At 37.5% G+C, this 13,112-nt stretch overlaps 1 protein-coding gene across 1 annotated transcript in view; it reads right to left on the bottom strand.

Annotated features, from left to right (window-relative positions):
* Positions 1–13,112, bottom strand: part of UBA2 (ubiquitin like modifier activating enzyme 2) — a 44,996-nt gene that overhangs the window by 19,361 nt on the left and 12,523 nt on the right. The window contains exons 7-12 of the mRNA XM_081107882.1: positions 13,012–13,079; positions 12,447–12,568; positions 8,507–8,606; positions 6,943–7,109; positions 4,001–4,094; positions 3,789–3,901 (exon numbers count right to left, since the gene is read on the bottom strand). Of these exons, the coding sequence (XP_080964008.1) occupies positions 3,789–3,901; positions 4,001–4,094; positions 6,943–7,109; positions 8,507–8,606; positions 12,447–12,568; positions 13,012–13,079 (664 nt within the window). The remainder of the gene's footprint in view (positions 1–3,788; positions 3,902–4,000; positions 4,095–6,942; positions 7,110–8,506; positions 8,607–12,446; positions 12,569–13,011; positions 13,080–13,112) is intronic.

Genomic DNA, 13,112 nt, shown 5'->3' with positions numbered 1-13,112 from the left:
ATTTTAAGCCAACTTCTCAGCTAATGAGAATGCTTTCACAGATGTATGGAACCAATGTGCTTAGCTTCCTTTTCAAATTTTCTATGACTATAATATTAACACTTACATAATTAAGAGAAAAAATAATGTATTTCTGTCACTATAAGCACCTAGTTACCATTTCTCTATTATCCAAACAAAAAAACAATAAGGCCGAAGCCGGTTTGGCTCAGTGGATGGAGCGTTGGCCTGCGGACTGAGGGGTCCCGGGTTCGATTCCGGTCAAGGGCATGTGCCTGGGTTGCGGGCACATCCCCAGTGGGAGATGTGCAGGAGGCGGCTGATTGATGTTTCTCTCCCATCGATGTTTCTAACTCTCTATCTCTCTCCCTTCCTCTCTGTAAAAAATCAATAAAATATTTAAAAAAAAAAAAAAAACAATAAGAACCAAGGCAAATTAAAAAAAAACTACACTGAAATTTAAAAAGGCACCTGGCCAGTGTGGCTCGGTGGTTGAATGTTAACCCATGAACCAAGAGTTTACATGTTGTATTCCCTATCAGGGCACATGCCCACATTGTGGGTTCGATCCCCAGTAGGAGGCATGCAGGGAGGCAGCTGATTGGTGTTTCTCACTCATCCAGGTTTTTATCTCTCTATCCCTCCTTCTTCACACTCTAAAAATCAATAGAGACATATTAGAAAATAAATTAAAAAGCCCTAACCTCATACTACTACGAAGCTTGGAGAACACTCGCCAGATTCAATACAAAGAAATGTTAGGACAACAATGAAAGCTAATATACAATTTATCATCTTGTGACTACTAGGTTCTATGGTATTTGCTAAGATTAATTAATTCTAAAGGGAAAAACCCCAAAGATTCCCACAGTAAATTCCTTAAGAGGCGGTAAGTGGTAGGAAACAACCTCCCATAGTAACAATATTACTGGTACTAGTCATTGTACTACTGGGCCTGGAAGCAGGGTAGAAAGGGGGGAACAGATTTGTTTAATCTTGAGCTTCACTGGAAAGGTAACTGTGCCTTAGCAAACTGACAGTAATGAAAGTAAGCACTAATACTACTAATACCCAGACTAACACTACTAACCCATCCTGAAATTCATTATGGACAAATAAAACTCAGAAATAAGTATCATTAGCTCAAGAGAGAATAGAGCTGAGACAGCAAGGAACCAATAAGGATGTTACAGGAACAGTAGATATTTTAATAAATTCAACAATTAGCAATGTTTGTGAGCTCAAAGGGATACTATAGCCACAGGATAAATTAAGGCTTCTATAAAAAGGTAGAACTAAAAAAATGAAGTTCTTAGAAATTAAAAATAAGTTAGCTTAAAAAAAATTTATTTTTTTCCTTGTCTTTTTATTTTCGGCATTAAGGTATTACATATGTGTTCTTATCCCCCCTTAGCTAAAAAATTTTAATAAAAGATGGCACACTGGCAACGATTCTACATCAAGCATGTCAAACTCACAGCCTGTGGGCTGCATGCAGCCCATAATGAGTATTTTTGTGGCCCAGCCAATATAACGATATGTAAGAAACGTCTTAATAAAAATTTCATGACTTAATTTTTACAATATCCTGTTATACATAATTATTAACACATTGTTTGCGGGTAGTTTTTATCGCGCGCTAACAGGTGGCGCGGGCCATTTTTGCCAATTTTTTGCGCAAATGGCAACGTTCAGTAAAATTACGATAACTTTAGTTTACGTATTTATACGTTACCCGCATTCTACCGCTAGTCTATAAAAAACGTACTAATACGTGTCCTGCGCTCTACTACACTGGTAGAACGTATAAATACGTAAAACGTGTAAACACGTTTCCCGCATATAATGTGTTAATAACAAACTACAATGTTCACTAATGACTGATTACTATAATCGTGTTGCATTCATTTCCCTTACACGCAGGTGCACCATTTCTCTCCACTAATAGTGGCAGTGAATATTTTAGCAGCCAATTACCACATCATTAGTCTTGGACAAACTTGTTTAGTGTGCGCAACAAGAAATATTTTGCTTTTGGAGAACAAGAAAAATAAGTTTATTTGTGTAACGCTTATTAATTTGTGTAGTTATTCAGAGTCTGGTAAGTTAATGTTCAAGAAAAAATATTAACTTTTATTAAAATGTCCTATTATTTTAACGATTACTCATTTATGTCAGCCCTTTGTATTCAGCATGTCTCCATCAAAATAAAACTACATTTCTATTAAAACTGAAGCTTTTGATTTTTTTGCAGCCCATATGAACTTAAACCTTGTTTATTTGGCCCGTAGCCTTTGAGTCTGACATGCTTGTTCTACATTCCTTCACCCTGAAATTTCATGAAAACAATAAGATATTCAAATACTACATCAATAATGGCACTAAAGCTCTGGCTGGCATGTCTCAGTGGTTAGAACATCGGCCCAAACACGGAAGGGTCATGGGTTTGTTCCCGGACCCTTAGGACTCAAGCAGGAGGTAACCAGTGGATGTTTCTCTCCACTCTCCTACTCCCAACCGGCCGCCACCTTCTACTCTCTCTGAAAAGCAATGGAAAAAATATGCTCAGGTGAGGGTATTTTTTACAACAAACAAGGGCTAATGGCACTGAAATACCATCACAGACTAGGGTTTGTTTTTTTAAATAGAAATTCCTAAAAGTAAATTGACCTTTCTATAAAAGGAGAAACCACATTGCAAAAAATATAGGCCACAATATGTTTAAGGAGATTTTTAATTGCCCAGCTGGTAGGAAATCAAAGCACCTCAGACACACAAATTCAATACAGAATGAAAACAAGAATCCACAGGGGATATCCAAGTGGCTTACTCTTGAGATACACCTAAGACGACACATAAAACAAAGACCTGCAAGGGGAGAAGAGTAAAGAAGAAAAGGATAGCTTCCCCACAAAAATTACAAGAAAAATTATCTTGATCTTGGTGTGTCAAAGAGGGAGGAAACTTCCTTTATAAAATTACAATAATACAGGGCTCATGCAGATTTGCTGTCTGAATATGTATGTGAATTAAAAAACTAAAAAATTTTAAAATGGCCCTTGACTGGTCAGACCCTAGGCACCCAGAAATAAGTAAACACAAATCCTCTGAAGAAATATATCTTTAAGGGGTCCTTAAAGAATTATCAGAGAGTTTTAACAAATACTAAGTCAGTTAAAAAAACAAATTATGCCGAAACCGGTTTGGCTCAGTGGATAGAGCATCGGCCTGCGGACTGAAAGGTCCCAGGTTTGATTCCAGTCAAGGGCATGTACCTGGGTTGCGGGCATATCCCCAGTAGGAGATGTGCAGGAGGCAGCTGATTGATGTTTCTCTCTCATCAATGTTTCTGGCTCTCTCTCTCTCTCCCTTCCTCTCTGTAAAAAATCAATAAAATATATTTTAAAAAAAACAACAAATTATACACCAAACAATATTCCTGTACTATAAGAGATATCTGGCAGACGGAACACTATGTAAAAACACTATGATTGTCTAATCACACACTGAACACATGAAACCAATATAATATAAAATGTAAACCGTAATTTGAAAAAAAACAAAACAGGGGACTATAAAACATCCAAACAAAATTAAAAACCCATAAAGAACTCAGCACTCACAAGGTAACTGGAACAATTATTTTTCCAATGCTTTAAACCAGTTTTATTGATTTTTTTAAAAAAATGTCAGTTTAATGTGGTTTTTTTTTATAAATTGTTTTTTCCCTGCAAATATATATATTACTTTACAAAGAGAGTGAATAAAAAACAAATAGAAATACTCACTGTTCTACACTGGTCTATTTTTCCTGATAAAATCTTCAATCCTTCCAATACTATTAACCCAGCAATCACCGCATTAGTAGTAGCGATAGCAGGAATAATGTTCCCTGCCATTGCTAAAAGACATTAAAAATTAAAAAGATGAATAAGCTTAACTATTAAAAAAGAAAAGAATAACTTAGCATTTTAGATGTTACAACTGAAGTACAACTTACATTTTATATCAAATCTGCTCTTCATATTCATACTGAAAATATGCATCCTGAGATTTGCAGCAGAGGTGACAAAATCCATTGCAGATGGATCATCCTGCCAATAATTTAAATAACTTAACAAGTCTCCCCACAATTTTACTAATTTGATTAGTATTACTTTCAGAACAGTACTTTCACATGTTTATAACATTGCAGTCAGTCAACTAGAACATGAGATGGCCTTGCGGGAAATAAAGCCTTACGGTAGCGTGGAGATAGATGAGTAGGGGGCAGGGTCTCATCATCAGCTCTTCTGACCCAGGAATGTAATCTGACAAGAATGTCATTAGCCACCAGGCTCCTAGGAACTTGGACACCAATTCCATTAATGACAATGGCAATCTTTTTCTGGGTCCATCAGTCAGTACAGGCATACCTCGGATATTACAGGTTCCATTCCAGACCACAGCAATAAAGTATCATAATAAAGCGAGTCATAAACTTTTTGCTGGTGGAGGTAGGCTCTTGCCTTCAATTTGTTAAAAACACAACATCCGCCCTGGCTGGTGTGGCTCAGTTGATGGAGTGTCATTCTGTACCCCAGAAGGTCATTGCTTTGATTCCCAGTCAGGGCACATACGGGAGGCAACCTATTGATGCATATCTCTAAAATCAATGTTCCTCTCTCCTTTCTTCTCTCTCCAAAATCAACTTAAAGAAAAAAGAGAACACAGCATCCGTGAAACGCAACAAAGCAAAGTACAATAACATGAGGTATGCCTGTAATAAGAAGGTTGTTTGACAAAAGATTTCAGGCAAAGAAATGGAGGCTTTAAAAAACAAAACAAAACAAAAACCTGTTCAGATAAAGTCTCAGAAACACCTGGACAACTCCTTTTGGCTTTCCTTCTCCTTCATGTATACACCACTCTCCTACATTTGCTATTTCTTTTCAGAAATGGCAAAACAATAAAAGTTTTTCCCTGACAATTTATATTCTTCCTGAAACTATATTCTAGTCTCTAGAATTAGAATTCAGTAAGGTTTCCTGCTTTCCTGAGAAGATTCTATTCTATCCTATAATTCAGAAGCACCAAAGAAAGGAAAAGTATTGACAGGATGTCAGTCCTTTATATATTTACTAGAGGTCCGGTGCACAAAATTCATGTGGGGGGTTGGAGGGGAGTGTCCCTCAGCCCAGCCTGCACCCTCTCCAATCTGGGACATCCCTCTCACAATCCAGGACTGCTGGCTCCTAACCACTTGCCTGCCTGATTGCCCCTAACCGCTTCTGCCTGCCAGCCTGACTGATGCCTAACTGCTCCCCAGCTGGCCTGGTTGCCCCCAACTGCCCTCCCCTGCCGGCCTGGTCACCCCTAACTGCCCTCCCCTGCCAGCCATCTTGTGATGACATCGCACATGACGCCACCTAGGCTTTTATTATATAGGACTGGCTGGCTGTGAAACTTCAAGGCAAATAAACTTCCCTGAATCAAAATTCCTTAATCCGTTAAATAGCAAAATTAGATAAATACTTCGGAACGTTGTAGTTGAAATTAGGTTGTTCCTAATCCTGAGAATTACACTGAAATATTTAACAGTATCCAACACAGTGTCTATCAATTACTTTCCTAGGCAATTAGCTTATCACACCCCTTAGGTATAGATTTTACTCAGAGGGTAACAATTCCCACTTCCAAGGTTTCATTATCTAGCCCCTGTGTATAGATGAAAACCTCCCAAATCCCTGTTGTAACAATAACAATGAAAATATTTTTAAAACATAGTTACTCCTAACATCACATGTACCTAAAAGACTGAATCCCAAAACATCTAAATTCACCATCTTCACTTTAGATGCCTGATTCAACCACAATTCCAGAATTTGCAGAATTATCATATTGTTTGCCATCACAGGAACATATAAAGTTTGTATCAGATATATCACTTATAGCCCTGGAAAACACTGACTGCATTAGAAATAAGTAAAACTCATTAAACCTCAAAATATGACATCTAGCTCTGGCTGGTGTGGCTCAGTTGGTTGGGCATCGTCCAGCGCACTGAAAAGTTGCTGGTTCAATTCTGGTCAAGGCACATGCCCGGGTTGGGGGACTTGATCCCCAGTAGGGGGTATGCAGGAGGCAGCCAATCGATATTACGCTCTCACATTTCCCCTCTCTCTTCCTTCCTCTCTAAAAATCAATAAAGCCCTGACCAGTTAGGCTCAGTGGATAGAGTGTTGGCCTGCGGACTGAGGGGTCCCAGGTTCAATTCTGGTTGGGGGGCATGTACCTTGGTTGCGGGCACATTCCCAGGAGGGGATGTGCAGGAGGCAGCTGATGGATGTTTCTCCCTCATTGATGTTTCTAACTCTCTATCCCTCTCCCTTCCTCTCTGTAAAAAATCAATAAAATATATTAAAAAATAAAAATAAAAAATATTTTAAAAACATACTTCTATATATAAAAGAAATGTGATATTTAATTGCAAAATACTATTATATATTAATTTGTAAGGATAATTACATGTCATTTTTGGATTGTGGGGTCTTAGACTTCTAAAACAGTTATTACTATTGCAACAGAAAGGCAATTTTATTTTCTTTCACAGTCAAACTGGCCCAAAGCTGCTGTCTCCAAAAGGATTTTGACTTCTATTATATCTATACCACACAGGAAGCTTTCTTAAGTCTGTAAGACATTTTACTCCAACACATTCACAATATTTCTCTTATCAACATAATATAAAACATGAACACATTAGAATCTAAATGAGGTTTTATGATGTTGCCTGAATTCATGTATAGAAAATTCATAGTTTAATGTAAAAATTAAAGATAAAAACATGCAAACAAAAATCAACACTATGCCCTATGTGGCAGAATAAACGATATTCAAAAACGACTAGCTTCTGACTATAGTTCAAGAACTAAAATATACACCTGATATTTCAAAACGAACCTTGTCCCAAATGAGCTCGGCTCCATCCCCCTTTTCTGCTAAATGAACTCTCAAAGTCTCAATGCTCTTTGAAAAAAGACGTGCATAGCTCTTTACATCTAGAACTTGCTGGTCTTTCAGACCTAACTGGGGTTCATTTTGTTGATCTGCTGCATTGATTTCCTCTCCTAAGGGGAAAAAAAAATATTAGAAATTTCACTATTAAACATCATTCCTCTACTGTTTAACAATTCAATGCCTGACCAATAAGAAAATAAGTAATATGAAACAAATTCTACTGACGTAATTATCACTATGATACAAATATGTATACAAGAAAATTGCTAATATTGAGATGGGAAAGGTGCAAGATTGTTTCAGAACCTCAAAGGGTTACTGGGGGATTTAAGGATATAATATAGACAAAGATGATGAGCATTATGCCCAGCACATAGTAAGCACTCAATAAATGCAAACTCTTAGAGCCATACTTAAATTGGCCTGTAAATTCAAGTATCCATTATTATAGAAAACTGCTCCAAACTGACATCCCTAATCTCCTGGGACCGTTTAAGATCCAATGTGCTGACCACTGCTGTGCATACAGTAACTGCAATACAATTCAGATAAAGCAGAGAGACTGTGTGTCGAAGGGGAGTGGGATAAGGAAGCTGTCACTACCGGAAAAGCTTTACTCACATTTAGAATTATAAATGTTTCTAACTTAAAATCTTAAAGAAATAATCACACAAAGGTATAAAGATGTATGTACATATATACTCATCACAACATTGTTTCAGGGAAAATTAAGCAATTAAATGTTAACTGATAAAGGACTAGTTAAATATTATTTACTAATAAGAGTAAGTCACGCCCTAACTGGTTTGGCTCAGTAGAGCGTCAGCCTGCGGACTGAAGGGTCCCAGGTTCGATTCCAGTCAAGGGCATGTACCTTGGTTGTGGGCACATCCCCAGCGGGAGGTGTGCAGGAGGCAGCTGATTGATGTTTCTAACTCTCTACCCCTCTCCCTTTCTCTCTGTAAAAAATCAATAAAATATATTTTTTAAAAAGAGTAAGTCAGAACATATGAATTTATATGCCTCTATTATGTAAAGTGCACACATAACTGCTTGTGCCTAAATGCATAGATCTGATTCCCAGACATTCCCTAAAACATAGTGACTATTTCTCTAGGTGATAAGATTTCCAGTGATTTTCCCTCTTTCATACTTTTCTGAATTGTTTGAACTTCTTACCATGAACCATTTTCAAGAAACAACAGGGCTGCCGAAACTGGTTTGGCTCAGTGGATAGAGCGTCGGCCTGCGGACTGAAAGGTCCCAGGTTCGATTCCGGTCAAGGGCATGTACCTTGGTTGCGGGCACATCCCCAGTGGGAAAGTGCAGGAGGCAGCTGATCAATGTTTCTCTCTCACCAATGTTTCTAACTCTCTATCTCTCTCCCTTCCTCTCTGTAAAAAATCAATAAAATATATTAAAAAAAAAAAAAAAAAGAAACAACAGGGCTAACGACTGAGGGAATTTCCAATTTAGATATTCCAAAAGACTAAAATGTATCCTTTACCTTGACTCTGTACTTCAGCCCAGTCCAATGGAACCGGAGGTTTCCTTTTCCGCCATAGTTTGTCCATTGTCAACAGATACCTGATATCATCTTTAAAAAGCTTTAAAATAAACAAACAGACAAACTCCATGAACCCTACAGTCCCTTTGCTAATAAAAGTCAGCAAAACTTCACCGGTGATTTATTATCAATATTATACTGTAATATCTTCTGATTTAAAGACATGCTGTATACCAGTAAAATGGCAATGTTTTTTAAATTTTTATTTATTGACGAGAGAGAGAGAGAAACATAGAGTTGTTGTTCCACTTCTTCATGTATTCACTGGTTGATTCTGAGAGGGATCGAACCCACAACACTGTGGCATATAGGGACGGCACTCTAACCAATTAAGCAACCTGACCAGGGCCTAGGCTAACAATTTTTATAAAAAAGAAGCTCAAGTCTTTTGTAAAAGGAAATTTGACACAGAGCCCATACATCTGAGACAGTTAAAAGGAGAGGTGCTCTGCCCAGCCAGTGTGGCTCAGTTGGTTGGGCGTCATCCCGTGCACCAAAAGGTCACCAGCTAATTCCTGGTCAGGGCACATGCCTGGGTTTCAGGCTCAATCCCCAGTGTGGTGTGCAGTAGGACACCAATCAATGACTCTCTCTCATCAATGTTTCGCTCTCTCTTCTATAAAAACATACATACATTTACACACACACACACACACACACACACACACAAGCGCGCGCATATATGTTTTAAAGAAGCAGAGATGCTCTGAGGAAAGCAGAGTAAGGGAATTCCTAGTTATGAAGACTGACCCTGCCCTCCCAATCACCTCCCTAAAAGCTCCCTAAGGCTTCAAAGATCGTCCAAAGCACAATACCAATCAAGGGATTAAATAAATATACACCAACTCCCTAAGAATTGAACACAATCATTGAGCCTAGAGATACCAGTTAGCAGTATCTCCAAATCTGTGGGTACACACCAATAAAGCATACATATTCTAAAGTTATTAAGAACAGAATTTCTTAACCATCTGTAACATCTCTGAAATGTGCCCCCCCACAAATAAACAAACAAAAATTACTATTTCAAAAACATAACCATTACTACATGTAGACTGAAAGACTATCACATAAATCACACTATCCTATATGGTAGAATTTCAAATGATTTTATCTTATCCTTAGTTGCATTTTCTATTCCTAACTGATTTATTGAATGTATTTATTATATTTATCTCTAGGAATTTAGATTTGGTTTAACAAAAAAAAGTTAAAGTTAGAACTATACTATATTCTATCAAATCTACTCAATTCAATCAATATTTATTAAGCATCTTTAATCTTTGGAAAACCAGCCATATATACATATAATTAGAATATAGTGTGAAAATCAAATAGCTTGGAGTATTATCAGGAATTTTGTTGTATCAATCTGAGAAATGAGGCAAGAATTCAAGGAGAAGGTAACATCTGAAATGGGGACACAGGAAAGGAATGTGAAGTCCGATATGGTATGGGTCGCAAATGTGGCTGGAGACATTATGTAGAGGACCTTCAGCACTTGACTGAAAAGTCTTCCAGGCAATGGGAAATTAGCATTGTTTCCCAAGCACAAGCTCCATGTCCTTTTTTATCCAATTATTAAATGCCGAGAGTCCCTGTACAGAGGTATCTTCATACTCTTCTTTTTCTATAAACCTATGAATCGCTAATACATGTCTAGTCCAAACCTCTCTACTCACCTACAAAATCTCTTGTCATTTCTCCAATATTTCATAGGATTCCTATCTCCTTCTCTATGCTCCAACCCCTACACACCTGCTTCCTACCACACCTACCTCAGAGAATGGTACCTCTGTTCATCCTGCTGCCCAGCAGGAAACCAGGTATTGATTCTTATTGATTCTTCACCTCATATGTCCTAAGTACTCCAGGTCTATTTTTCCTCCACTCTCCATTAGGAATAGAGAGTAGAGGAGGTTGCCCTTCAGACTACTTTGGTGCTGCACAATTCCAGAAGTACTGTCCCATATTGCTCACAACAGGAACATCAGGTGCTATAGTGGTGCACTGCATACCTTATATATCCTTATAGTGACACTATAGACTATCTTCTAATGGATTCCCACTGTCTTCATATAACCTAGAAAGTCCTGCCTGATCCAGCCTCAGCTTACCTTTCCAATCCTCTTTCCATTCTCCCCTTTAATGGAAATGATTTCAGTACTGTAACCTGAGACTTTCTTTATATTTTTTGCACTCATCTCCACACTTATTCTTTAAAATCTTAGTTCACCCTAAGAAATGTCACTTCCTCTGGAAAGCTTCTTTTAAACCCTTATACTAGGAAATAATAATGTCTAATAATAAGTACATTAAGTCTAATTATTAAAGGGTTCCAATGCAAATTAACTTAATGTCTTAACACTGAACTGAAATTACTTGTTCAATGTTTGACTTCCCCTCTAGACTTTGAGTTCCCTATAAAGAGCAGGGACCCTATTTTCTGTTTTGTTCCACACTAAATATCCTGTACTTTTAAAGTAGTGTCTGACACACAGCAGATGCTTAAAGTTACCTGTTGAATAAAAGAATGGAAATGTATGTCAGATTATTCTGGCATTTAATTGTTGCTCAGATTGGAATGGAAATAGGTATATAGACACCAGTTTGGAAAATACTGTCACTATCCATATCACAGTTAAGTGCATTTTAATTACAATCAAAATAAAAACCTTCTCTCCCCCCACCCCAAGGAAAAGGCAATAGTGAGGAAATAAACGCAATAGGTTTAAGAAAGTCAACCTGTGACATCTGTGGACAGTAAGCAAAGAGATGAAATGCAAGCTGGATGAAACAGTAGGCCGTTTCCTTTTAGGACAGTGAGACCTGTACATGTTAGAAGCAGACAGCAGGAGCCAGGAGAGATTTAAGATGCAGGGCAGAGAGAAAATACTGTTTGAAAAATAAGGTACAAGGGGAAGGGAAAATAGAAGGTAGAAGAGTTAGCCTTAACTCAGAGAATTTTCTCAAACAGAAAAAAGAGTTTGCAGTGAAGTGGGATATTCTCTTAACAGGTAAATTATGTGCAATGGCATCAAACCTGTTAATGTATCTTTAAAGTCATCTGTTTAGTGAGGGAAGGAAGAATATATTAGGCAGTTTAAGAAGAACTGAGAAAGTTCCAAGTATCTGTTAGATAAACTTACTAAGGAGCAAAGTAGAAGAAATAAAAAGACTTTAAAACACAGATTTGAGGGCCTAAACCAGGGGTGGGCAAACTTTTTGACTCGAGGGCCACAATGGGTTCTTAAACTGGACTGGAGGGCCGGAACAAAAGCATGGATGGAGTGGTTGTGTGAACTAATATAAATTCAAGGTAAACATCATTACATAAAAGGGTACGGTCTTTTTTTTTTTTTAGTTTTATTCATTTCAAATGGGCCGCATCCGGCCCGCAGGCCATAGTTTGCCCAAGGCTGGCCTAAACTATAATTAAGTAGATCCAATTAAAACAAACTTGAGTATTCTTCTAGAAATACTCAGCAGACAAATAATATATATTTTAATGAAAAGGAATTCAGCCAAGAATAAGAGGCTTTGGGATTCAAAAACAATTCAGAACATGTCAAAACGCCAATAGAAAATTTAAGCAGGAAAGGTGTATAAGACGAGAAACAGCAGGAACCAAAGACTAATTATAAGGAAAACAAACTTTCAGTGAAAGTGAGAGAAGGGAAGACAACCAAGAGTGTATAAGCCTCTGTATTTTACCTCCTATACAGACGCTACACTAATTTAGTAGATGCCAAAATTTCATAACCTCTTATCTTGACTATATCAATAAATTTATTGACAGTATTAGGCATAAAAAGCTTAATTCAACTTCACATACTATTTTTAAAACAAACCGAATCCATAATCATAAAGTAAACCTAACCTTGGTAAAAAGTTTAACTGGATCATATCCAGTTGATTTAGCCCATTCCTTTGTGGAAATACGCTTAATGTCACCATCTTCATTTGATGCTCTGACTCTGGCTTCAGCTTCCATTGGTTCCCCTACAAAACAAACACCACTTTTATTTTCAACTGTAATAAATATAGAAGCTCTCATCTACCTTGGCGAGGGGGGGGAGAATGTCACTTTTGGACGTTACCTGCACATGACACATTTTTAGTTCAAGGAGAAAGAAAAATAATAAGTACATCAGCATTTTTATTTTACCTGAGATTCTGAAGGCCACATGTAGAGCAGTTCAATGTATAACCTATAATTAGAACTGGTAACAACTCCCAGCTCTTTTACTAGGTTTGTGCAATTTCTCTGCACCCTGTTCTCACCAGTAAAAGGAGACTGCCCAGTGTTTAAAAGATGAAGTAATACATCTTAAACATAATTATCTAGCACATAACTGCATTCTCCCTCCTAAAGCTATCAATATTAAATCAGCAAAATAAAGGTGCTCACTAATAAGAAAAAATATCATCAAGCGTTTACTCACAGGAAGCTTCAGGGTCAGCTCTGTCAGGAGATACTTCTTGATCAGCATCTTCTTCCCCAAACAACTGGCTATAATTTGAAAGTAGTAAATATTTACGTGCA

The sequence above is a fragment of the Myotis nattereri genome (assembly GCF_964212035.1).
Source record: "Myotis nattereri genome assembly, chromosome: 15".
In the NCBI taxonomy this organism is placed as follows: Eukaryota; Metazoa; Chordata; class Mammalia; order Chiroptera; family Vespertilionidae; genus Myotis; species Myotis nattereri.
Note: the sequence above shows the minus strand (reverse complement) of the source record. Positions and strands in the feature narration are given on the sequence as shown.